Source organism: Balaenoptera physalus, assembly GCF_965194825.1.
Source record: "Balaenoptera physalus genome assembly, chromosome: 1".
Lineage (NCBI taxonomy): Eukaryota > Metazoa > Chordata > Mammalia > Artiodactyla > Balaenopteridae > Balaenoptera > Balaenoptera physalus.
This window is the reverse complement of record NC_138882.1, coordinates 9,800,920-9,828,412: the sequence shown is the minus strand read 5'-3', so window position 1 is coordinate 9,828,412 and position 27,493 is coordinate 9,800,920. Positions and strand designations below refer to the sequence as shown.

The following is a 27,493-nucleotide window of genomic DNA, read 5'->3' as shown; positions in this document are numbered from 1 at the left end:
AAATGATTGTTATTGGAATTAGGATAAGTGACATCCTCACTGAGCAAGATTGATAAATTTATACACTTGTTTAAAGTAAAAACACTATTTTAAAATTAATGGCTTAGTATTTCTTGATTTTAAAATTTGTAGTGGAGCCATACAAAATTATTGTGAAGTATTTGGACCATAACACTCAGTAAAGGTTTTTCGTTTACCCTTTTTATTAAAAACTTGATAAAAGTGCATTGTATACATTGTTTATCCTAGAATCAAGTGTTCATCAAACATTTGTAGTTTTCCCCCATCCCTCCCAGAAAAGTTTTTAATCGGTGGTACAGAATATTTGTCATCCACCAAATTAAAAACTGCAGGTTTGTAAACTTGGCACTCAGAGAAAGAAGTAGGTGCCGTAAAATGATTAAGTATTGGCATGTGTACACCTGCTGTCAGGAAATAAACTTCCCATATGTTGCAGTTTGACAGACATGCATCTTAAAATGTATTGAATGAAACTGCCGCTGCACTCTTTAATCCTTTATCTTTTTTCAACAGTGCATCCTCTTTGTGCCTGTAAGTAATCACTTTTGCTTCAATTAGAGGAAAATGATAGATTTTTTCAGATATGCTTGAAGTTAAGTGGTGATGCTCCTTGAGAGTGCAGTAACTGGTTGACTGAGTAAATCACTGAAGTACTAGCTTGGCCCTGAACACCAACGAGGGAACAGATGTTCTATTTTGAAACATTTAATTTTTTTTTTTTATAAAAACGTGAGCCTGAGACACATTGATTTTTTTTCACATTTTATCACGTCATGTCAAAATAAATTCCCCCAGTATATGTGCGTATTGATAAAAGAAAATGAATATCTCAATTGTTTTTAAAAAGTAAATACTTAGATGAGAACTGCATTGATGAAACATCTGAACTTTATAAATATGTTTATGGAATAATTCAACTAAATCTTATTGCATGGAATATGGTTTTTAGAACCCTAGAATAGGTCAAAATTTGTCCTTTGCACAATTATAAAGTTTCCTTAAAATTGACAATAATGTTTTATTTACATTTAATTATATATTGAAATGAAAAACTGAATCCCAAATGAAGGGTCTTTTGACTGTATCCATTTCTTAAATTAAAATTTATGTGGAAAACATATGCAAATACACCTTCTTGGCCCCTAACGTAAGAGTTGAACCATTGATGTATGCACGCCTGTTATTGCATGTTAATACACAGAATCCCCATATGTGGATTTTTAGTAGATTGTTTGGGATACCTTTTTGTTATATCATGTATTTTTAAGAATTACCTTCTTCAGAAATTAAAAAAATATTTTTGGATTCCTTTATGCGATGAGTTTTAACTAAAACTTGTCCTATGGATGTGATCAGTTTTAACTATACATGCTTTTAGCAATATTCTACAGATTGCATGTTTGGGGAAAAAAAAAAAAGTTGTCTTTTCTAGTGGAGTTTGCGGTGGCGATACCTGCCTGCTTTTTCTTTTGCTGCATTGGCACAAGCGTTGTGCTTATTTTGTTGTAAATGGTTCCAGTATTTTATCAGTTCACTAGGCTGGAACTGATGAGAGGTAATTAGGTGGCTGTATTTACAGCTTGAATAAGAAACTCGCCAGTGATTGAACACAAACTCATTGGGAGGGGGGACAGGATCAATTCTCAACTTGGCAAGACAGATCCCTACATATACATCTTCCAAGTGCAAACGACGGATGCTTAAAGAAACTTTAAATATCTTCTCTGCCAGATCTCCAGAAAAAACATAACCAGTCCCGGAACAGAAGACAGGATAGCGCTCACTTGGGTAGAGGTCTGGTGGCATGTACCACTTGCTGTCTTTGTTTCTGTTGGGTGCGTATCCCCTCATTAGGTAACCAGTAAAATAATTATGTCTAGGAGGCAGGTCTGGCTTCAGTAACTTAAGTATTAAATATTCGGTGTTGACAAACATGTCACTGTCAGTTTTCATAACATATGGAATATGTGGACAGTATGTGGCAACCCAGTTCATGCCCATTAGTGTTTTAATGGTCAGATTATAGTATGTATCTAAATATTCCTGTTGAATTATATCATGGTATTGTCTGCTTTCTTCCAGTATTGCACGTTGAAGGTAGCCATTTAACTTAATACTTACACCCAACAAAAAAATTCGTGTGATTTGGATACCAGGTGCTAGACTTTCATTGCCCCAAGTTTGCCGAATAGCTCTTCTAGCTTCTATCTGTCCAGGTTCTGCAGCTATTAGTAGTATTAAAAAAGGGCTTTTCTCCTGGCATTTTTCAGGTTCATTGATAAGGTATTTGAAATGGTAAGAATTTGGATGTCCAGTGCCTTTTTCATTGTAAATACTTCCATTGGCACTGAGTGTATTCTCCAGCCCTGTAACTCCTTGTGGTGACAAATCTGTGTTATTGGAGTTAGTTGCTGTTTGAGGCCTCAGAGTCTGCGGGACTGTTTCTTTCCAAATGTTCCGAAGAGAGCTGTGGTTTGTCTCACTTTTTGTAGAACGAAATCCACGGAAAGTGTATGTCACAGGGTTTTCTTTGAATCCAGTTCTGCCTGGCAGCCAGTCATGATGATTGAAAAACAAAAACATGGCAAAAAGAAACACAAGAGAAAGTACACCAATAAGATGGGTGCGGAACAGAGACCTCTTGGCATTCCAGCTCATCTTTGCAAGGCAGCAGTGTCTTCTTCTCCACTGAAGCATGTTGTAAATATCCAGTAGTGGATGAGAGAGATCGGTGGCTTAGAATGTGTTCTTCTCCTGAATCAGTACCGTTCTTTGGTAATCATTTTCTAATGCGGTCACGTCGTCTCCCTCGCAGTCATTCTATAAAGATGAAGCATAAACGTTTACGGCATGGAAATATCACAGAACTGCTTGAAAGAGACTAATAAAATTAGGGCACATGGAAATTTTTAAGCTGTGAAAATAGGATAACCCAGGAACAACGTTTATGATTTGTCTTCCCTTGGCAACGTAACATCCTGAGAACAGGATTAATTTCTTTAAAAATAAACCTTTGGAGCACAGTGACCACTTTAAAGAGAGGTGAATGGATTGATTTTCTTCCACTTATTTCATCGTCTCAGTAGCTCTGGTAATTTGTACTTGTTGACTTAAGTTAAAGATTAAAAGTTGTATGCATGGAGAAGAGGGAAATGCTGCTAGATCCCTGAGAGAGGCCATGTAAGGAGGCCTGAGAGCAGATGGAAAATTTATTGGCATTAATTAAAATTGATTTGACATACCGTTGGTGGTATGGTGCACAGTCAGCGGCCTTTTTTGTAAAATGGTCATGTATCAGTTGTGGGACAGACGGTGCAAGGTTGATTATGGCAGAGTTTTGTTAGTCACAGTACACTGCTTGGCATGTTTCCGTTGGCCCCTACTGTGTTGAGAAAGTCAGTGAGAAGACGCACCTGTCAGAATTAATGTTCAGGGTTCAGTAACTTCAGTGCAGGATTTTAAGACAGTAATAAATGATGGACATTTGCAAATACCCTTTTCTCATGTTAACTTTCCACTTCAAACATGAGGTATTCAGGAGATCATTGTCCTTACTTAGACTTAAGATTGATTTTTATAATATAGCAACTAATTATCTTTAGTTATCTGTGGACTTCACAGAGTATTATCACGTATCTCAGTTGAATCTCCATGTTAGAATTAAACAAAGAACTGCTTTGAACAGTCTTTTCAGATTTCTTACAAAATATAGACACTAGGTATTATTGTATCCCCAACTATTTAAAATTTTAAATTTCACAAAATGCATCTTAAAAGATTTTTGAGTTATGCTGTGTTCTAAATTTGCATGTAGAGAATTTTTTACATTTTTAGGACTTCTGCTAGCATGACACTTAGAGCCCTACATTTAGAAAAAAAAATTTATGAGATGTCAATATGGGAAGTTCACGATGCCACATATTAAGAACTGGTCTTTGAACAAGTTTTTTCAGTGCATAGCACAAATTTGTTCATGTTTTTTCAGTTTGCTCTTAGTTTTTCTGGATCAAGGCGTGGGGGTAAAGGATGGATAAGGAGCTGTAGCTTGAATTCTATTAAAAGAGAAAAAAAGCCTTTTTGTGTAATTTTAATTTTTTCAACTTTTTATTGTGAAAATTATTTCTTTATGTAAAAGAAAACTGGTCAATTAAAAACATTGTAGGAGTGTTTATTTGAAATTATATATACACATATGAATGTGTTTATGTAGCCTGTGATATTGAAAGGTTTATGGTTAATACCAAATTTGCTTAACCTCGATGATAAGTTTAATTATTTGGGGAAAATAATGGCATTTACATGGAAGTCCTCATATAATTGAATAACTAGAGTAACACTCATATAATGTGAAGTATTTTGAAAATATTGATGGAAAGTGTTAGACTACTATTCTAGCAAAAGCCACTAGGAGGAGCAAGTAGGTGGGAATTCAAACATTTCTAAAGTGTAATAGTGCAGGCACTAGCTTTTGATAATTTCTAGTATCTGAAATTATGTAGTGCTTTTAGAAGTTACGGTATTTCTCCAATGTAAAAATTATTTAATCATTTTATGAGATAGGAGCAGTGTTTTTTTTCCTTAAGTTTTCAGATTTAAAAAAAATAGAATCTAGTTATTTATTAGAATTTATTTACCTGAATTTTAATTTCACATTACTCTGATGAAGACCAAGACACTTCACCGTACCAGTAAAACATAGCTGTATGGTGAGCTCGGTTGAAAATAGCAGAGCTGAGTGTTCTGGTTTAGAGACTCGCTTTTCTCCTCCTTACGCTGTAAATAGTTGGCCATTGTGTTCAGATGAGGAGACTCTTTCTAAGCTTTTATTTTCAAATGAAAGATTAGATAAATAGTAATAATTCTCCCTCCACCCCATAAAGAAGCCAGTAGATACAAGGGTTATGTGTGTAAATTTAAAAGAAACAAAAGTTGCTTTTAAAATTTATTTGATAATCTATTTTAAACATTCCAAAGCTAAATTAAATGTGTCAGCTTTCTCTTGATACAGAATGCTTGGAATCTGGTTGAAGTCTAGTCATTTAGATCTTTTAAAAGTGTAAATTTGATGGTTTAAGAAGCAGTAAATAGAAGGTCAGATGTTTGAATGCATGTTTGAATAAAGGACTGAAAAAAATGAATGAAGGTAAATATATTAGTAAATTGTATTTTTATGAAAACATTATACCTGCAGTGATGTTTCTAAAGTATTTCAGTGTTACAGAAAACAGCAAATTATTATATATTGTAATCTGGCATACATGTAGTTTATGGTCCTATGTGATTTTGTAGCCATAGGTGATGGAGATGCATCTTAATTTAAATTCATGATATTTGTATGTTTGTAAATATCCAGCTGCTCAGGCTTGAAATCCATATATACTCATTTCTTAATCTCCCATTGGTAAGTGTAGTGCATGTGTCTAGCCTTAAAAAAATTCTTCATTAAACATTTTTCAGATATTTATCATAATTTTACTGTTAAAAAGAAAGTACAATTAAAGTAACTATTCCTCCTTTTATTAAAAGATAAAATTATTCTCCAGTTACTGCCTGTTGTACATTAATTCTTAAGAAGTGGGAACAAGACCAGAAAGTTACAATATTTTGACATTCTAAATAGTTTTGCACTTTTACATTTTCAGCATAGAAATAGCTTTGATTTATCTCTTATGGGTTTTTATGGTAATATTATCAAGTTATTAATATGTATTTACATCTTATGGATTGACGCTCATGGAGAGGATGTTACTATAAAATGTTCCATTACTTCTCCCTCTCTCTTTCCCTCTCTCTCTCACACACACACACACACACACACACACACACACACACACACACACACACGCACATGCTGTTTTTATTATTTGGCTTTTAAAAGTGATGATATCTTTAGTCTGTGGGAACAGTTCTAGATTTAAGGGGTGCTTGAATAAAAAACTCTACACTCTTGTTTTGAGATAGCTAGCTTATAAAAATGTTTAACTGGTGACTTTAACATTGAGAGATAAAGGTACTAAGAGAGACTTGAGGTTTTTTACAACCATATTTTTTTTGTTTGTTTAATACCATCTGGTTTCATTCCTTAATGGAATAAAACTTCATACTATGAGTGAGAGTTGATGTTGAGCTCTAATAATAATAGGGCCTGATAGACTTGTTTAATCTTAACTTTAGAATGGAATCCCTACATATGTCTTACAAATGTTTGCCTTTTGTGATTATTAAATAATAGGTTGAGTTGTGCTGTAAAATTGAGCAATAATCAGGATCTTTGACGATCTGTAAAAAAATTTTAGAAATACCCGAGTTCCTGAGCCATGAGTTGCTCTTCTATGATTGTTACTAAAATAGTTTATTAGATTTATTTCTGCCCTGCACACACATACTATGCCAGTTAGTTCATCATTACATATTTATATAGCCTGGAAGCATAGTGGCTACATTTAAGTTTAATTTTTTGACCTTGTATTGCTGTTACATGGATATTTTTATGACAGAGTATTTTCGTGTTATATTTTTGAGTTTCACTTTAAAAATGATCACCAAAACCAGTCTTATATTTTGATCATTTAGAATCAGTCTGTTGCTTAAAATAAAAGCTCACTATTTTAAAAGGGGGTAATTTTAGCAAGTATTGATATTTCTTTGTTTAAAGTTGTATTCGTGGACATGCAAATCTCCTGGGGTGGTGTGCTGTGCATAAATGCACACTGCCTTCTGTGATCCTGTGCAATTGCTTTCCTTTTAGTATCTTACAGCTCGGTGGTACTTAAAATTTGTCGATAGTCTCAGAGTTGGTAAGTTATCTTTATTTAGGGAGATGGGAATGGGAGGCAACATTTTGTTACTAAAAACTGTTCTATATTAAGATTTTGTTTTAAAAGGACTGAAAAAGCTCTTAATATTAAGATCATCTTTGATACTATTTAATGAATTTCACTGCATTGACCTCTTTGATGGCCATTTTTAAGAGAGCACTTTAATTTATTGGATAAGGATTCAGCTTGACTTAATTTGATAAAGGATTGCTATGTTTTCTTTAGAGGGCTTCAGATTTTTTTTAAAGTTTAATTTCTCAGAGAAGCCTTTAAGCACATCTTGTTACTGTTTGCCTTTTCGGTAATCCATAATTACTGCAAGCTACATGTTTACTTGAATAAAGCAGTGACGGCTTGTCTTCTAAACAATGACAGATTTTAAAATCATATATTTAGAAACCCTTTCATAGTTTCAAGGACAGTGAGCTGTATGAACTTGTTTATTAGATACTAGTGCCTACAGGGCTATAAAAAAGTAACAGACATTTAAATGAGTATCCCACACAAGATAGCGACATACCTTCCTTGGTCAGGCATTTATGTGGCGAGGGTTATGCCCACTGAAGATACTTTTGGCACGCCGTCACTTCAGCCAAGATGCTATCGAACATGCGCACCTCCCCCAGCAGTCTGCCTCCTGCGATTGCCTTTTACAGTGTCCAGAGTGTCCATCTGTCTGCTTGTCTTCGAGTTCCCCTTCTTGTTCATATGGGTCCTGGTCTTCTGAGGTTTTTCCTTTCTTTCATTTTCTTTCTCTTTCTTTAAACAAAAGAGCTGTGGTTGTTCGTTCTGTTTGGAGCACTGTCGACTCTTGCTGACAGTTGATGCATTGAAGCTTTTTACATCTGCTGTTTTCCTGGCCGGACAATGCAGTGCTGTATTCTCTTCTCAGTATCCATATTTCTAGTAAGAACACTGAGCTGCAATCAAAAGCAGCCAGAGCTAGAATGGAGTGCTTCGATTGTATTGGAGAACAGGATTTAACTCTCTGTCGTTGTTGCCTGGCAGCTGCAGGAAGGATTTTGAGCAGTTTTACCAGGGTTTTAGTCTGTAATATGAAATCCAGGGTTCCTCAGCTGCTGCACAGGCAGGCAGCCGTTTAAATATGGGCTTGACAGATGCTCTCTCTGACAGAGCAGAATTGAACGTCACTGCTTGGCTGAATCCCACGTGATGGTTTGCATTCATTTTGACTAAAAACCTAAGGTAGGGAGAAGCTTAGAGATTTGCTTCCATGTGCTAAATTATATATATTCAGTGTAAGTGTAGTGATGAGTGAATAATGCAAAAATGGGATGATTATGAAATGAATGGTTATAATTTTATTTTTTTCCAGGTTATTTCCTTTTTTTTTTTTTTTACTTCATGCTCAAGCACAGGCTTTCTAAACGTTTTCAGTGTTAGATGTTGGTTTTCATGTTACATGATTTTATAGGGCATAAGCAATATAAGCTTTGATATGTAACTTAGTGTAATTTAACCCCTTCAGTGCACTCCTTCCCTTGAAGTTTTTTTTCTCAAATTGTTCTGATTTTCATTTTACTAATACCTAGTTGTGGCTCGTAGATCATTTTTAATCAGTAACGTAGACATGTTCCTCCCCCCTCCCCCCCATTTTCTGGGATTTATGTAAATCAGCTGCTGTAGATTGCTTTACTGACACATGCTGTGATACAGCCCACTTCTTTTTTACTCTTGTGTGGTTTCTAGTGTTGTTGAAGGCAGCAAAACTTTATTTTTAATCACTTTTTAATGTCAGCATTTATTTTTTATTTTTATTTTTCTTTAAAATTACATGTATGGCGGAATTCAACAAAATGATGTAGTGGATAAAGCACACTTGTATGGGATCTTCTTGGTGGGTAATGAGGTTTTACTAATCATATTTATTTGTCCTAATATTTCAGGATGGTTTAGTAACTTGCCATCAAGCAAATTTTTCAGTAAACACTAGATATTCACTCTGAAATATTTTGTATGATTAGTCTGTTGGGCACCTTGCTGCTTTTTTTTCTGCAAGTACTGGGGCATTGTCCTTTTTTTTTTTTTTTAAATAACCTGAATTATCAGTTTTCCCTCTGAGACTTTAGGGACCTTAACTCATAGAAATTTACCATTTTGAAACTTACACTGTATACTTGTAGTCATATATTTTTCATCCCACCTATCTTCCCCAGTAATGTGTGTTATTTCAAATATAGATTTACATTTTCTCTAATATTAAAAATTTTTTTGTCCTGATTATGTTTTTTAGTATAGCTGATGAAATGTGTTTTGTAGTTTTAGGAATCCTAAGACTTTTTTAAAGAAGTGTATGTGATTTTCCTAGAAATGTTAGAAGGAACAGTAAGAGTTTTATAAATGGGTAATGTAAGGCCTAGAGCTTTGACTTTTTCTGGTTAAGTGTGAAGGAGAGAACTAAAACCCAGGTTTCTTGGCATTTAGTCCCTAAGTCCACCCATATTACATGCTCACTACTCTCTTTTTAAATAAATAATTAATTAATTAATTATTTTGTGGCTGCATTGGGCCTTCGTTGCTGCGCACGGGCTTTCTCTGGTTGTGGTGAGTGGGGGCTACTCTTCGTTGCGGTGTGCAGGCTTCTCATTGTGGTGGCTTCTCTTGTTGCGGAGCACAGGCTCTAAGCATGTGGACTTCAGTAGTTGTGGTGCGCGGGCTCAGTAGTTGTGGCGCACGGGCTTAGTTGCTCTGTGGCATGTGGGATCTTCCTAGACCAGGGTTCGAACTCTTGTCCCCTGCATTGACAGGCGGATCCTTAACCGCTGCGCCACCAGGGAAGCCCACACTACTCTTTTTTTTTTTTTTTTTTTTTTATTAAACTTAGGTGGCAGAGTAATGCTTAAGTGCTTACTTAAAATAACTTACTTTATAAAAGTATAAGTGGTTTGTAGTAGATCATTATTTATCAATAATTCCTGACGTAGGATTTGACTATGCAACTAGCAGCAGTGACTAAATTCATGTTGTGTGCTAAGCCTACTTGAGCTGTTATATAAATGACTTTTTTTCTCATAATGGTTTTATTATTGTAATACCCATTTTAAAGATGAGGAACCAGTGTTTAGAGTTGTAAACTAATTATCCCAAATATCGATGATTAGCGATGAGAAAGAGTCCAGCTGGGAATTAAAGCAATATTAAGTCCTTATCCTCTCTTCTTAACCATTATGCTGCATGGCACTGCTGGAGAAATTGTGGGACTTTTTTCCTGTTACTAGCACAGCATACCCAGAGATCATTCATAGCAGTATAAATGGATGTTTGTATTTTTGCTTTAATCACTTGATCAGCAAATACATATCTGATCAACTACTGTGTGCCAACATTTGCAATTAGGCACAGCTTATTAAATGTTAGAGATACAAAGATGTTTTAGTTACATTCCCTGCCCTTTCTCCAGGAAGGATAAAGGAATTATTTGTGGCTGTTCTTTTGAGTGGACTCTTTTTTGATGCCCACTGGATTTCTTATGGATCTTGATTATTAAGAGAACTCCATAGGTAACCTGCTGGTTAGTGGTTCCCTGCAGTATTAGGTAGAGCCCCTGAATTCCCAGTGGACTATTGTCTCAACTGTGCTTGCGATGGGGAAAGTGTTTACACAGCAAAGGAGACTCCTGAAAGCTAATGAAAGGGTACCTGTGTACTGAATCAGAATTTACTTTAAACTTCTAGGTACAACTGCATCCTGTTTCTTATGTTTAAGTTAAGCTGGTTCGGAACTTTACAGAAAAACAGCAGATGTGAGATAAAAGTTCCTTTAGTGACTTTTTCTAGCAACCTGCATGTTTCCAGCCAAGAGAAATGGTAAAAATCTTATGACAGGCAAGCTTGTAGAAGTTCTTCCTTTAGTCTAATTTCTTTTAACATCTGATTTCTATGGTTAAACTTTCTCAGTAAATGTGACAGATTTCTTTGTCAGACTCAGCAAACTGGCAGCTGTTTTGTTAAGTTTTATAGTTATAAATGTCTTGTAATTTTTACTTGCATAGGTCTGTTTTTCAATTTAGAACACACCCCTGGTGGGAGAATAGACGGATATTACTATCACATACGCATTCTGGCCAGCATCGTCCAGGCTCATTTTAGGATCTTCCTGGGCATGTCTAGAATATCCCCTAAGGAGTCAGAATTTAAAGGCAGGATTTGCTATGCCTCCTAACTCTTAGTTTCTACTGGGTACAGAAATAATTATTACTTCTTTATTCATGTTGTTAATAGTTTCTGAGTGATTATTACATGATCAATCAGGTACAGATTTGTTCAATATGTAATAAGAAAGACAAGTATTATACTATTCATCTATCTATATAAATTCAACTAAATGTCCTTGGTAAAAAGAATAAGGGAAAAAGGGTTGTGGGGAGAACACTTCTACCATGGTGGGTGATTTCTGTTCACTGAGAATGAGCTAATAGCCTTGAGTAATGTGAGGAGGGGAACATGAATCTGGTTTTCCCTACATTAGTCTCCATTCCTGTTTGTGCTTTAGTCTGACTCTTTGGCCCCTAAATGCAAGCCATTTATTTCACCTGAAGAACTAGCTATCTTTTTCCAGTGCTGGAGAAAAATCTTAATGTTTTGGATTAGGTGTAATTTCCAACGTAGTACTCTGAAAAATTCCATTTGACACAGTTATTTAGATACCAATTTTAATTTTATTGAGATCAATCAGCAATTTTGCATAGCAGTGTTTGCTTGGAGTTTATATCTCTTGACTATTTTGACTCAAAATCAGATGACATCTTTTTCATTACATAAAAGATTTGGACAAATAACATATTTTTGGCTATTTAATATTAGTACTTTTCCATTTTTGAAAAAAATTATTGTGTTTATTAAGAATTTGGCATTTTCCTTTGAAGTTAATATAAGATTTATGAACCAGTTTTGCTTTTCTTTGAACTCACAAAGCAGGAATTAGCTGATTGCAAATTAGCAATCTCAGAATGACCACAAGTGTCAGTGTTTGCCTGCCTTACTCTTTCCTTCAGTTTTCACAAGCTTGTGCTGCAGTTTCTCATATTGTTTAAGAATTTCTTTAGACTTGAAAGCAGAGCTAAATTTAAAAGTCTCTTTCAAAACTAACTGTAGACACCTTTATCTGGTTTAATTCATACAAACTGTTAATGATCCTAAGGGAAAATGTAAGCATCTAAAATCAGCAGTAATTTGGCAAGTACTTTAATAGTAAAAGCAGGGACTTCCCTGGTGGTTCAGTGGTTAAGAATCCGCCTGCCAATGCAGGGGACTTGGGTTCGAGCCCTGGTCTGGGAAGATCCCACATGCTGTGGAGCAACTAAGCCCGTGCGCCACAGCTGCTGAGCCTGTGCTCTAGAGCCCGCGAGCCACAACTACTGAGCCCACGTGCCACAACTACTGAAGCCTGCGTGCCTAGAGCCCGTGCTCCGCAACAAGAGAAGCCACGGCGATGAGAAGCCCGCGCACCGCACCGAACAGCAGCCCCTGCTCGCCGCAACTAGAGGAAGCCTGCGTGCAGCAACGAAGACCCAACGCAGCCAAAAAAAAAATTAATTAATTAATTTAAAAAAATAGTAAAGGCATACTTCAGAGATATTTGGGGTTCAGTTCCAGACCACCATAATAAGCGAAATTGCAATAAAGTGAGTCACATGAATTTTTTGTTTCGCAGTGCACAGAAAAGTTATGTTTACAGTATACTTTGTGCGATAATAGCATTATATCTAAAAAAAACAATGTACATATCTTAATTAAAAAATGCTAACCATGATCTGACAACATGGGGTTGCCATAAACCTTCAATTTGTGGAAAAGTGTATCTGCAAAGTGCAGTAAAACGAGGTATGCCTTTTTGTTTGTATGTTCTTTGGTTTCTCAGTAGCATAGCTGTTTCTTTTTAGCACGAATCAACTAGAATCTTTCAGTTGTTATTTGGCACACATGGAATAGTCTTAGAGGTTAGAGCTGGGGTTATCAATGAAGGCAGTACTGGGCTTGATACTACTTTCCTAGGAGGTGTTCTAGAAGTTTATGAGGGAAGGTGTGTTTGGCTGACAAAATAATTGAAGGGCATTTAGTGAGTGTGGCCAGGGAAGGTAGTCTGTAGTGTGGGAGACAATCTTTGAAAACAGCAAGGCCTTCTGAGTGTCTCAGTGTGTGTGTGTGTGTTTGTGTGAGACCTTCTTTAAATGAATCTAAAACATAGTTGTAATACAGAGTATATTGCTAGGATATTGGTTTCCATTAAAAATTTTACATACATAGGTTAGTGTTACCTGTGCATTTAATTTTAGATTGTTAGAGGGGTCAGTGTAAAATATTTCTTACATAGAGTTTTGAAGCCTGCTAGGTCTGCACCTTTAAATTATTTCAGGCGTCTTACTCCTGACTCCCTGCTCCCCAGCACATAAGAGTATTTTAAAATATTAACACTACTAATTCATTACAAAGTGTGACAGTTTGTAAATTCAGGTAGATATAATATGTTAGAACTTACAAGTCCACTAAAACTTCACAAAGAAGCATAGTTACCCAAATATGAATTATTAGTATTGAAAAATGCTTCTTATTTAATAGCTTTAGTAGATAAGGAACGAAAGCAAAAGTCAGAAGTAACTAAATAGAATGTTTTCCCCAAAGGGCTTTTTTAAGGTGACCTGGGAACATTGAGTGTACTTGATTCTAAATTCACGTACGTAGCTGTCTTCAGAATGATTGTTTATGGTCTGGTTGGCAATAGGGACTTCAGTATAAAGAAACTTTGCAAAGTTTTCAAAACTTTGCAAAAGAGAGAGGCAAAGGTTATAGGATTAGGAAGGGGTAAGGGTTGACTTTAGGGTTTGATTTCTTCCCCTCCCTAATTTCTTAGAGGATGCCCAACGGATTCACTTACGTTCAGCAAATGCACTAAGCATGTACACAAATTACAGGAGCATATGAGATACTGCATCGTTAGGTTCCTTTTTTTCAAGGGATTTCTAGACTTGATGGGTACACAAATCATTATAAAGATGGCACAGATAACTAGAAGTAAATATTATATAGTTATTTACAGTTTTTCCCTTCAGGTACAGATTGTCTTGTACAATTCACTGTGGTCTCACTCAGTTTCACCGCTTTGATACTTTTAATCTTCCCAATTGTAGTTGGTTTCTTTTGTTTTTGTTTTTGTTTTTAAATAAATTTATTTATTTTATTTTATTTATTTTTGGCTGCATGGGGTCTTTGTTGCTGTGCGCGGGCTCCCTCTAGTTGCGGCAAGCAGGGGTTATTCTTCGTTGCGGTGCATGGGCTTCTTATTGCGGTGGCTTCTCTTGTGGAGCACGGGCTCTAGGCGCGTGGGCTTCAGTAGTTGCGGCGTACGGGCTCAGTAGTTGTGGCTCGCGGGGCTCTAGAGCGCAGGCTCAGTAGTTGTGGTGCACGGGTTTAGTTGCTCTGAGGCATGTGGGATCTTCCCGGACCAGGGCACGAACTGTGTCCCCCTGCATTGGCAGGCGGATTCTTAACCACTGTGCCACCTGGGAAGCCCTGTAGTTGGTTTTATGTTACATTTTTATCTGTTTAATTTTTATGTATTTCTAATATTTTATCCCCTTTTAATAAATAAAAAGAGTGCTCACAGATAGTACAGTTGCTGAGTTTTAGTGAACTAAAATTTAAAAAATGAAAATTTATATATTTCTGTTTGTACCCTCCATTTTTTTAGTGTCTCCCTGATTACTTATTAATTAACATATTGAGTATGTTTCCTTTTCATAAACATCCTCATAGTAGACTTTGAGTTTTATCTATATTTCCTCTGTAACTTTTCACAGAATTTGTATTTATTAACATCTCTGGAATTTATAATGTTTCACAACATTTCAGTTGCCTGTCTTAGTATGTGTGATTTCAGATAGTTAAGTATGTACAGGTCTGTGTTTTATTTTAGCTTCCTCAGTCAGTTTCTTGAATCATTAAATGGTAAAACATTGAATATTTTCTTTTAAAGCTTACAATATTGTTATTTCCCTTTCTACCTATATTGCCAGTAGCTATAATCTTTGGTTCCCAAAACAACGAAATTAATATAATTCCAAACATGTACCCTTTGATAGAGGGAGCTGGGCAGGAGAATATTATTTATTCACATGAAACAAAAGAAGAGCAAATTTATAAGCTATAGAGCAAAATTATAAGCTGTATGGGTTTGAAGAAACTCACATTGAATTATGTCTTCAAACTTAATCAGTTAATTGGACCCTTCGGGTTGTACTGTAATGGCATTGTTCCTAGTGAAAAGGTATTACTTACATTAGAATAATGGAATTTCAGAGCAGAATTGGACCTTTGAGGTCATCTAAAAATCTAGTTTCCTCATTTTACAGGCAAGGTAACTAAGACCCTGAGAGGCTGTGATTTTTCTCGAAGGTCTACTCTTAATGTGGCAGGGCCAAAGCTAGAACCTAGAGCTCAAGACTTGTAAATCAAGCTTTTTTTTTTTTGCACTGATTTATTCTGTCTCTAGTTTACATCAGTGTATTTGTTTTTAGTCCATGGATCCATAAGCTACACAAATGAGCCTGTGGACCTTCTACCTTACCCGCATCCCTCTGCCACTATAGAAACAATTCTGCCAGTTTTACGTGAGAATGATAATGCTTTTATTAAAACTCAGTGAGAAAGAATTGTTCATTTGTACCAGAAGGTCTGTGAGCATTATAGACTTTGGTGTTAGAGGAGATCAGTACACATGCTTTGGTTTGTTTCTAATTGCAGTGCTGAGATTAACATTTCATCTACATTCATGTGGATGTAATTTTTTAATCTACAGATAAATAATTTTTAAAAACCTGACATTTTCCCAGTATGAAAGAATACCTCTTTAAAGATTTTGTGTTCTGTCTCACTGTCTTTTCCTCTCTTTTGATCCAAATTTTTATTGCTGTATTAGTTTGGGTTCTCCAGAGAAACAATCAGTAGGATAGATAGATTGATCATAAGGAATTGGCACATGTGCTTATTAAGGAGACTGAAAAGTCCCAGGATTTACAGTCGTCAGGCTGGTGACCCAGGGAAGCTGATGGGATAGTAAAGCTTCAGTCTGAGCCTGAAGGACTGAGAACCAGGAGGGCCGGTGGTGTAAGCTCCAGTCTGAGGCTGAGGCAAGAGAATACCCATGTCCCAGCTTGACCACTGCCAGGCAGAGTGAATTCTCTTTTATTTTGCCTTTTTGTTCTGTTCAGTGGATTGGATGAGGCCCATCTCCTTTGGGGAGGGCAATCTGCTTTACTCAGTCTGCTGATTAAAATGTTAATCTTATCTAGAAACATCTTCACAGACACATCCAGAATAATATTATAACCAAATGTCTGGGATATTAATTCCTTATCAAATAAATGATTTGCAAGTATTTTCTCCCATTCTTTGGGTTGACTTCTCACTCTGTTGATAGTGTCCTTTGATGCATAAAAGCTTTTAATTTTGATGAAGTCCAGTTTATCTGTTTTTCTTTTGTTTCCTGTACTTTTTGGTATCATATCCATGAAACTGATGTCAAATCTAATGTCATGAAGCTTTTACTCTTTGATTTTTTCTATAAGTCTTAAAGTTTCAGCTCTCAAATTTAGGCTTCTGATCCATTTTGAGTTAATTTTTGTATATGATGTAAGATAATGGTCCAACTTCATTCTTTTGCATGTGCATATCCAGTTTTCCCAGCATCATTTGTTGAAAAGACTGTCCTCTCCCCATTGCATGGACTTAGCACCTTTCATGTATGTGAAAGTTTATTTCTGGGCTGTCTTATTCCATTGGTCTATAGGTCTGTCTTTATGCCCTACTATAGTGTTTTGATTACTGTACCTCTGTAGTAAGGTTTGAAATCTGGAAGTTGTAGTCCTCCAACTTTGTTCTTTTTCAAAACTAGTTTGCCTCCTTGGGGTTCCTTGAGATTCTGTATAAATTCTGGGATGAGTTTTTCTTTCTGCAAAAACACCTTTGGGATTTTGATGGGGATTGTGTTGAATCTGTAGATTGCATTGGGTAGTATTGAAATCTTAATATAGTTAATTCTAGCAGTCCATGAACATAGATGTCTTTCCGTTTATTTATGGCTTTAATTTCTTTCAGCAACACTTTGTAGTTTGCAATGTACAAGTTTTTTTGCTTCTTGGTTAAATTTATTCCGGAGTATTTGATTTTTTAAAAGCCATTACAAATGGGATTGTTTCCTTCGTTTCTTTTTTAGATTGCTCTTTGGTAGCGTATAGAAGCGCAGTGGGTTTTTGTGTGTTGATTTTGCGCCCTGCAATTTTGCTGAAATAGTTGATTAGTTGTGGTAGGGCGTCTGTTCCCTGCACAACCTCCCCACCCCGGGAATCTTTAGGTTTCTACATATACATCTTGTCATCTGCAAAGAGATAATTTTATCACTTCCTTTCAGATTTTGGATGTCTTTTATTTCTTTTTTTGACTAATGGCTCTGGCTAGAACTTCAGGTACTATGTTGAGTAGAAGTGGGGAAAGTGGACATCCTGTTCCTGATCTTAGGGGAAAAGGTTTCAATCTTTCATCATTGTGTATGGTGTTAACTGTGGATTTTTCATATATATATATATATATATATATATAGCTTTTATGATGTTGAGGAAGTTTCCTTCTGTTCCTGGTTTGTTGAGGGTTTTTAATTTTTAAATCGTGGAAGAATGTTGACTTTTTTTGTCAAATGCTTTTTCTGCATTAATTGAGATGATCTTGAAGTTTTATCATGAGGTTATTTTCCCTTCATTCTGTTGATGTGATTTATTACACTGATTGAGTTCCATATGTTGGGCCATCCTTGTATTCCAGGAATAAATCCCATTTGGTCACGGCATACAGTCTTTTCAGTATGCTGCTGAATTTGGTTTGCTAATCTTTTCTTATCTTTGTATAGAGAATGTCTCTTTATGGAAAGAAGGTGGTTTAACAGTTATTAGTCCCTCTTTATTTTGGGCAGTGAGCTGGACACACAGACATATACACACATACACACTTACAGACAAATACACATATATGCACATGATGAATAATTAAATACGTATGTAATTATATTTTTAATTTTTAAACTTCTGTTCATTCATTTATTCAGTCACTGGCTTCCTCCATTAGATTGCCAATCTCATAAGGGCAGGGACCACATGGCTTCTGTTTATACTGCTGCATTCCCAGTTTCTTGTTTGGTACTTGATGCTCTCGATGAAAGTATGTGGAATGAATAAATAAATTTTGTTTCTCTCAGTAATCTTTTATGATACTTTTACCATCTTCATTTAACAGATTAAAGCAGTTTAACCAGTATAACAGTAGTGAATTAGTAATGCTAAGGCATGGATTTGTTTTAATTAATTACTTAATGTATATTTATTAAGCATATATACCATGCATCAGGCTCTCTATAACAGGCATTGGACATGTGATAGACAGTACCTGACCTCGAGTAATTGATGGTCTGGTTGGAAGAAGTAGACAAGTAATTATATAGCATAATGAGAAATTTGATAGAGGTATCAAATCTGTATATTTAACAGGCATACCTCGTTTTATTGTACTACATGCTTTGCAGGTTTTGCATTTTTTCTTAAAATAAATTGAAGGTTGTGGCAACCCTGCCTTGTCAGAGGATGGCTAGCATTTTTAAACAATAAAGTTTTTTTTAATTAAGGCATGTACATTTTTTAAAGTCATAATGCTATTGCACACTTAATAGACTACAGTATAGTGTCAACATAAATTTTATATGCACTGGGAAACCAAAAAAATTTGTGTGACTCACTTTATTGTGATATTAGTTTACTGCAGTAGTATGGAACCAAACCTGCAGTGTCTCTGAGGTCTGCCTGTATAGATATACTGTACTATATTTTAGAGATGTGTCAGCTGTTTTCTGTATTGGCAAACATTGTATACATATGCCCCCAGGTTATGACAAGTCTACTTAAAATTTGTGTTGAAGTGTTTTGTTCCTGAAACCTTTAGTGCTTTTCAGCCTCGTTGTGATTTGCTCAGAGTTGCAGTTTCCTTTTTGTACATAGTTTTTCCAAAATACTTGAAGACTCACTCAGTGAACTTAAAAATTCAGTTGCTGAAAGAAAAAAATCCTGATACTTGGGAATTGTGAATATCAAATCCAGATTTGATGGGAATGAGTTACTTTTTAAAAAGAAAAAACATGCAACTGTAAATTAGTATTTGTTTACTTTTTTAAACATATTACTTTTCCTCTCATAAATACAGTAGTCAGAGAGGTAGATTATAAACTCCTAGAATCTGCATATATATTCTGTATGTTTTCCTCATTAAGCAATTTCAGTATTTCATTAAATTTCATATAAATAGCATTTTTCAAATTAAATGTAGTATATTTTGCATACTGAAACTTGTTACAAATATTCTTTCTTATGATATTTTATATTACGGTTTTATTTTCTACTTGTTTAAGCAGCAGATACCACTATTCTGTCTCCCAATACCAGAAGATTTTAGGTTATCTCATTTGCTAAAAGAAGGCAAGGAAGGACTGTAAACAGTTTACTTTGTTTTTGTCTTGTTACGTTTTGCAAATATGATTCTATCACTATTTCCCCCATCCCTTTTTATCAGTTACTTCTTTTCCAGAATGCCTCAAGTCTTAGTGAAATTGTAATGATTCTGACTTTTTAAGAGAAAGCAGGTTTTCCTCTCCAGTTAGCACAACTTGTCAGCTCTTTTAGTTGTTTTTGTGCTGATACTTTTCTTTTCCCAGCTGAGTAGTATTTTCCCCCCAATCCAGATATCTTTAAAAATATAGAACTGTTGGTTTACTCCCCATTACTGCCAATTATTATTTCTGTTTCTTAATATATGCCAGATATACCACTATGTAGCCTTTGAAAAACTATTTCACCTCTGTCTCTTCATCTTTAGAGTAAAGGGTGCTGGGATTGGATTATATAGTTTCTGAGGTCCTTTATGCAATGACTTCTACAAATTTATTTCAAAATAATGCAGGTCAGAGTAGAATGAGCTTTTAGCTCTTAGTATTGGCTAGGGCGTCCTAGGAATGACCATGAACTAACGACGTGATTAGCGAAGGTCTCCCGGTTTTCATTCCAGGAGCCCGCAGCCTACTGAAGTGTCATAGCTCTGTATGTTCGTGTGCGTTTGAGCTTATTTGTGTGTGTTTACTTCAGAATTAAGCAAAGTTATACTATAGTGACTTTTGAAAACTCAGAGTTTTCAGTGAATCTGAGAAGACAACATTAGATAACACTCTTCTGGTTGCAATTAACAGATTCTGCTCAACTAGTTAAGACAAAAATTGTTTGTGTGGGGTACATAGAATGAGATGAGGGATTTTAACGGCTCTTAGAATCAAGAAGAGTTAGCAGGAGAATAGGTCTTACAGGCCATTAGAACTAGATAGATATTATGACTGTTTTCTTGCATGCTGGTAATGTTGCAGGAAGGGGGACCCCTTCCAGGGCCCGAGAGTGGTCTCTTGTCTAACACTCGGAAATGAATTGTCCGAGGAGACACGCGTGCTGACAAAGCAAGAGACTTTATTGGGAAGGGGCACCCGGGTGGAGAGCAGGAGGGTAAGGTGACCCAGGAGGACTGCTCTGCCACGTGGCTCGCAGTCTCAGGTTTTATGGTGATGGGATTAGTTTCCGGGTTGTCTCTGGCCCATCATTCTGACTCAGGGTCCTTTCTGGTGGTGCGCGGAACTGCTCAGCCAAGATGGATTCCAGTGAGGAGGATTCTGGGAGGTTGGTAGGACATGTGGACTGGCATCTCCTCTGTCCTTTTGACCTTTCCCATATTCTTCCGGTTGGTGGTGGCTTGTTAGTTCCGTGTTCCTTACAGGATCTTCTGTTTTAAAATAACTCATGCAGATTGTTACTGTCCTTGCCTGGCCAGGGAGGTTTCAGTCAGTGTTTTCCCTAACAGTAACTTCCTTATGTCCTTCTGCAGATGGGTTTTCTCCATGAGTCAAGAGACACGGTTATCTGTAATTTTAGACTTAACCTCCTTATAGCCTTGTGACTGGCGAGCTCCAGTTTATAAAACACATATCAAAGAAGAACTCTCAATAGACCTAGCCCAGGACATATGTCTTGCACAGTGACCAGGAACCAGGGGCTTATTGCCAAAAGGAATGATTTGGAATGGGAAAGGGTCATCAAGCAAAGATTGCTTACTTGGTAAACATAAAATGCCCATTATTGATATTTAAAGGGGTCTAGTTTTGTAGACAGAAATACTTAAGGGTAATAATTTGTAATGGAAAAGACTTTTTTTTCGTATTACATATATATGCTTGCCCCTTTGCTGACCCATGCTGTAAGAGCCATACTCTTTGTTCATATAGTGTAGGTATATTTTAGTAGTCAGCTGGATCAGTTTTGGTTTGGATAGTTCTCTTAATACGCACATAGTGCTGTATTCTAGTGATTTTTATCTAAGTCTATTCTATTCAAGTGAAGAGGGCTTTGATTTGGATTCAACCAGCCTTATAGTCAAATGCAGACAGAAAGAGGTCTCCATATGTGTGTGCTCATTGTTTTTCCTGTTTCATTTCCTTTATTTTTCTTCCTTCTCTGTGTACTTCAACCATACCCAATGAGTCTGTATTTACATATAAGGATTTAAAAGTAATATGGTTAAAGCTTAATCTTGTTATTTTATTATATAATGTCTAGTTGATTTCTATTTAATGATTATCCCTTGGCTTCTGATTTTTAGAAGTCTAGACTCAGTTCAATATGACACACATTTGTTGAGTGTTCTAGGTACTAGATTTACAAAGATGAGTAAAAGCCGTTGTGTCCCCTAACACGAACTTAGAGAAAAATATAAATCAGAAATTTCAGCACGTTAAATGAAGTTAAATGTTTAATATGCTCTCCACCTTAATAATAACTGACTTTCTTTACATTTAAAATTTTACTTGAATATAATTTACTTGTAGTCCAATGACCATATCATTAGTAAGCTTGACAAATTTTCACAAACTTAACACATCCATGAAACCAGCAACCAGAGTGACTCAGTTTTCAACCACAAAATGTATAACTAAATGCATAACAGTGAAAATATTGGGAAAGGATGTTCTGCTGTCTTCAGGTACCTTTTTTCCCCAAAAAGTTTTTGCTGGTTGCCTCTGCTGCTATTATTTTTTGCAGTAAAGAATGGTTTCTTTGGCTTTTTAACTGAATGCCAGGAATCCCACTGAATTCCAAGTGAAATACATTCTGTGTGTTGGTACTAATTTTTATAATCATTAAAAAAAAAAAAGATGCTTTGGGATAGCTTATCATTCCAAATGATTTTACCATTCCAAATTTTTGAAGAAAATTTAATATGATCAAAATGAACATTGTTTAGCAGGACTTCTTTAGAAATGTTTCTGTGGTTGTAGTAGTGATTTTTATTATTATGGATTTATGTAACTTCCGTGATATTTATCAAATTTCCTTCACTTGAATACAACTAGAATAAAATCTCCATGAGTTACTAGTTGTTTTTGAAATTTACACTTGTAGCTTTCTATAAAGAAAAATGTTTTAATGAAGAATTTAGTGTGAATATGATTGAAACGATTGCACTAAATATAGATAACTTTTGAAGTATCTTAAGCATTTCAGAGGCATTTATTCTTGAGTATATAATTGATGTACTTCAATACATAGCATATTTCCTTGTATATATTACATGCTTAGTAATTAGTTGAGATTTGTTATTCAGTTTTTAAGATATTTTCAACCACTCTTAAATGTAACAAATCTCATCTTTATAAATGGATTATTTCCCCTGAATATTTTAAAAGGCATTTAATTTGAAATATTTGTGTTTTTTTTTAATGAACTCAAAGTAACACTTCATCTTTCTAATGTGAGATTATGTATCATTTATTCATTTTGAGACTCTTTAAGGGAAAAAAAGATTGACTTGATTTTTAAACTGGTAATGACATTTCTGAGAATATTATAATTGTCAGCAATTAAGCAAATCATTGAATATTTGAAAAATACTACCTACTTACAATAACTACTGAATGGTAACAATTTAAATATATTTCCACTAAAGATTTCTCTTACTACTTCATAACCAATAACATAAAAGATAAGGGGAGGTTTTTCCTTTTTCCTTTTTTTTTTAAACTCATAGCATGTTCAGTGGAGTGACTGAGAGAGAGACAGAGATATGGAATTTCTTTGCAGTAATTAAATGAAAGTGTTTGTTATGCAAAGGAACTTTAACGTACCCATTTTTATTCTTTTAAAGGAGGGTGCCTCAGCCCGTAAGACGCAGACTCCTGCAGCACAGCCGGTACCAAGACCAGGTAAAAATATAAAACTTCTTGATTTTTGTTTTTTTCTATAATCATGACAGTGAAAATTTTTGATAATGTATAATGCTTTGAAGGAATTGAAATTTTACTTAAAATACTTCAAAACTAGTATAAGAACATTTACTTGAGTAAATAGGTATAGTTGAAGAGTTAAAGAAAATTTTTAAGAAAATGTTTTTAAGGTTTTAGAAGAATGTTTTAAAAAGCTATTTATTATGTACCCATTCCCCCATCAATTCCTTGTTTGAATTCCATGATAGTACGGTGGATGTGATTTTTGTTTTTTCCTACAGAAGCATAGAACCATAATTTTAATAGACTGATAAGCAGCTTTGATGTTTAGATTTTCAGCTATCTGTGTTATTGAGCATATTAGGTTCTGTAATCATTTTTTAAAATATGTATGTTAATAAGCAAGGGTAGTATTGAAGTTACTGGTTTGGCCCAAAAGTTTGTTCGGGTTTTTGTAACATCTTATGGAAGAACCTGAACGAACTTTTTGGCAACCCAGTATGTTAGCAATATTTTCTTTTCCTCTTCCTAGTACCTGAAAAGATTGATCTTTATAAATGGATGTAGATATGAACGCTATATTCATTTTAGGTGTTTTGGGTTTGATTTTAGTGTTCGTTTGTTTTATTTTTGCATTTAGCATAGTATCAGTGCTGTTAGAAGTGGCTATGAAGAAAATGAAAAGAATTGAAAAGGCACAGTCAGGAATTTGACTGGGTGATCTTCCTTTTCAGTCTGTTAGTGTCAGTAGTGCAGATTTGTATATCTTTTTATTCATAGTACGTTCGCACATAGGCTAATGCTAAAATTATGTAGATTACAGGTATTCAAATTTCTGGAAGCACTTTAAAAGCATGATGTTAAAAGGTTTATATTGGGATGGTTTTGTAGGCTCTTTCACTGTGTCTTGGATCCATAAACCTGGGTCTTGACATGACTAGTATTTACTTTTTTTTTTAAATGATGGGTTTGTTTGAAATCTTTGTTAAATTTGGAGCACATTGGATATAATTTATTTCAGATGACAGGACCATGGCACTATTTTTCAGTAGAGAAGACCATACCAAAAGCTGTTAATGAGAGTATAAGGAAGAGCAATTAAATTTAATAAATATTATTTGAATGCCTTCCATGTACTCAGTGCCAGAAACTAGGAGAAGCTAAAGGAGCTCTTTTCAGGAATGAAGAAAAAAAGTCAAGGAAATAGGAATGGGCAGACTGAGTTGGACCCAAGGAATACAGCCTGCAAAGTAGAGGAATATTGTGGAGGCAGTTGAATGATAGATACAGAATTAATTGTTTTCCCTTGGAAGGGAGGGATGGCAGGCTGTAGTTGGTCAGTCTAAAGAAGATCACATGAGAAATTCAGAAATGGTATAAAAAGGAAGAAATCACCACCTGAGGATTCTAACTCTGTTTTGTGCTGTGTGATAAATAACTGTCTCCATTTCACATTTTCTCAAAATCATTTGGCAGACAAAGGAAAGGGGTAGGGGTGGCACTAATACCTGAGTAAACCCAGTTGTTCAAATGTGCCATGTAATAAAGCGAAGGGAGCTGGTTTCTACCAGCTAGTAAGTTATGTGATCCTGGGGAAGGTCACATGTGAGGTAAGGAGCTGTGGGTCTTTTCAGCTCCTAATATTCCATCTTTCTTTTTCAATTGTTCTGCCATGGTGATTAAAATGGTTGAAATTAATCTTATCTAATGTCTCATTACAAATACTCTGACGCCCATCCATGTGAGGTCTCCTCTTCTTTCACTCACTGATTGACTCCCATAGGTCCACAATCCCTACCCACCATTCCAAAAGCAGTGATTATTTTATAAGTTTTTAATGCTCATTTGTCAGTAAGACCTGACTTGAGTGGGCGTTAGCAGTTTGTCATCTTTATTTGTCTCGATCAGTGAATTTTTGTTTTGTAGATTGTTAAATGTATTTGCTTATTGGCTGATGCCCAATTTTGAAGGCATGTTGTGCAATATATGGCATGTTCACCTGGATTATCTTTTTAAAATTGAAAAAAAAAAACACAAAACATTTCTGGCAATGTAACATGTTATACATGAGACAGCATAGATCTATACTGTTATTTGTTAGGTAGAGTTTGAATTAGTTGCAAATAGGGGACTGAACTACCTATTCTTTTTTCCTTCAGTAAAGGAACTCAAGGATGGTGTTCCTTTTTTTTTTTTGGCTGTGCTGCGAGGCATGTGGGATCTTAGTTCCCCGACCAGGGATTGAACCCACACCCCCTGTACTGGAAGGTGGATTCTTAACCACTGGACCACCAGGGAAGTCCCATGGTGTTCCATTTTTTGATCATTTTTTCTTATTTATTCTTTCATCAAATATTTATTTAGCACTAATTGTGCCAGGCAAGTCCCTGGGTCAATTTAATATTTTAAAGTGTTTACAATTATTCCCAACTTCTAAACATTCATTTAGGGAGTATAACTGACAGGAGGCACATGCTTTCCAGTGAATTAAGAAACACAAGCCTTTGATAAGCTACAGTCCTGGAGCTTAATGTTGTTTCCTTTTATAGCCACATTAAATCTCTTGCACATGTCCCTGCTCTTGCTGCCTCTTTCTAATGCGTGTACATCACATACTGCACTTCTCCAGCTTTCATTCTTTACTTCTGTTTCATAGGTCTTCTGAAATGGGTAGGTGAGTACCCGTAACTCTGTAACTCTAGTTTATCTGCTTACTGCTCATGTGAGATTGAGAGAGAGAGTTAGCCCTGTTCAGTGGTCCACTTTATAACCTAGGTGTTGGTTGGATTACCTCATTCCATAGTTTTAAATCTATGTGCTGAAGATTTTCAAACTTGTGTCCCTGATTCTTCCTACCTCTGGTATCATCTGTTAACTGTTTAACATTTGGATGTGCCATAGGCATCTTAAAACTGATTAAACCTTAAAACATTTGCTCTTTGATATTTTTCCCAAAATGTCTTACTTCACATTCTTCTGCTTCTTCATGAATAAATGACACCGCTATCAACTCTGCTTCTTAAGTCCGAGACTTAGGAGTTATTCTTTATTTTTCTCATTTGCTTATTCCTCTCATCTAATATGTCAGGGAGTTCTGTCAAATTTACCTTTTCTGTATTCCAGATTTATCTGTTCTCTTTATCTCCACTGCCACAACTCAAGTCTAAACCACCAGCATTTCTCTAGACTAGTGCATCTTACAGTATTGATATTAGTCCATGACCTGTTTAGTTCTGGTCCCTAACAAGATACACATAGGAATTGAGGGTACAGTACTGGCACAACATCCAGGTGCATGGCCAGTTTTCTACCTATTCATTGTTACTGTATTTTATTCAGTTGACCTTGAAAAGTTTACAGAAAAACCTTATGCTTAACTGCACATAATTTGGGTAGCACCGCTATAGAATATTGGTGATAGTCCTAACTGAGCTTCCTGCTTTCACGGTTGTCCCCCTTTTGATCCCTTATCTAAATTTATTGTTTTTCCCTTACAGAAGGTGTGACCTGAAAATCAAATTATGTCACTTTCTGGCTTAAAAGTTACAGGGTTTTCCAGGGGCACTTAAATAACACTTAACGTTGCCTAGAAAGCCCTACATAAAGTGGCTCCTGCGTGTATTTTTAACCTCATCTCCTGCCACTCTTCCTTTTGTCCCCATGGTCTGTCTGCACATTTGCAGTTCCATAAGCATGACAGTTACTTCCTGCCTTTGGCATTTGCCCACATTCCTACCTCTTATCAAGACTGTTCTTTCACTTGTTCTTTGCAAGTTGGCTCTTTCTTGTCCTTCAAGCCTCAGCTTAAATGCCATTTCCTTTGAGAGGCTTTTTCTAAGCATTTTGTCTAAAGGACACTTTAATATCAGTGTACATTCTCTTTGCTCCTTAATAGTATGTATTCAGATGGGTTTATATCTGTTTGTTATGGTCTGGTTCCCCTACTTTACTGAAAAGTCTTGGAGGGCAGGGGTTATTTCTGCTTTATTTATCATCATAAAAATAAGAACCTAGCAGAGTGCCTTGTACATAGGCTCTGAATAAATATTTAAGTAAAGAATATAATTATATTTGAAATCAAGCATAGTAACAGTAGTTGCCTCTTCTCAGCTTGTAAACAATCGGTCATTGCGTTTGCGGAAGGCAGTTGTAGCGGTAGAGGCACAAGAAGCAGTAGCAGTTGACATCAGCGGTGGCTGCGAGGTTCAGTGAATGGTCAATATGCCCAGGGCCCAGGACCTGGACAACTTGCCTTGTTGTTTTTAAGACTCTTAAAACAGAATCAAGAT

General features: G+C 35.7%; 2 protein-coding genes across 3 annotated transcripts in view; one reads left to right on the top strand and one right to left on the bottom strand.

Annotated features, from left to right (window-relative positions):
• The window catches only part of CDC73 (cell division cycle 73), an 89,230-nt gene that overhangs the window by 40,366 nt on the left and 21,371 nt on the right, over positions 1 to 27,493 (top strand). Inside the window, exon 11 of the mRNA XM_082426938.1 lies at positions 23,126 to 23,183. Within this exon, the coding sequence (XP_082283064.1) occupies positions 23,126 to 23,183 (58 nt within the window). The remainder of the gene's footprint in view (positions 1 to 23,125; positions 23,184 to 27,493) is intronic.
• Positions 180 to 23,119, bottom strand: B3GALT2 (beta-1,3-galactosyltransferase 2). 2 transcript variants are annotated; one of them, XM_082427394.1, is made up of 3 exons: positions 7,360 to 23,119; positions 3,264 to 3,434; positions 180 to 2,841 (listed from the first exon to the last, which is right to left on the bottom strand). In XM_082427394.1, exon 3 carries the CDS (start codon positions 2,716 to 2,718, stop codon positions 1,450 to 1,452), a length of 1,269 nt encoding a protein of 422 aa, XP_082283520.1. In that variant the 5' UTR covers positions 2,719 to 2,841; positions 3,264 to 3,434; positions 7,360 to 23,119; the 3' UTR covers positions 180 to 1,449. The 2 variants fall into 2 exon arrangements, with proteins under 2 accessions (XP_082283520.1, XP_082283519.1); XM_082427393.1 differs by lacking the exon at positions 3,264 to 3,434.

Excerpts from the sequence above, each read along its gene's own strand:
- B3GALT2 (XM_082427394.1), bottom strand. The coding sequence starts at position 2,718 with ATGCTTCAGTGGAGAAGAAGACACTGCTGCCTTGCAAAGATGAGCTGG.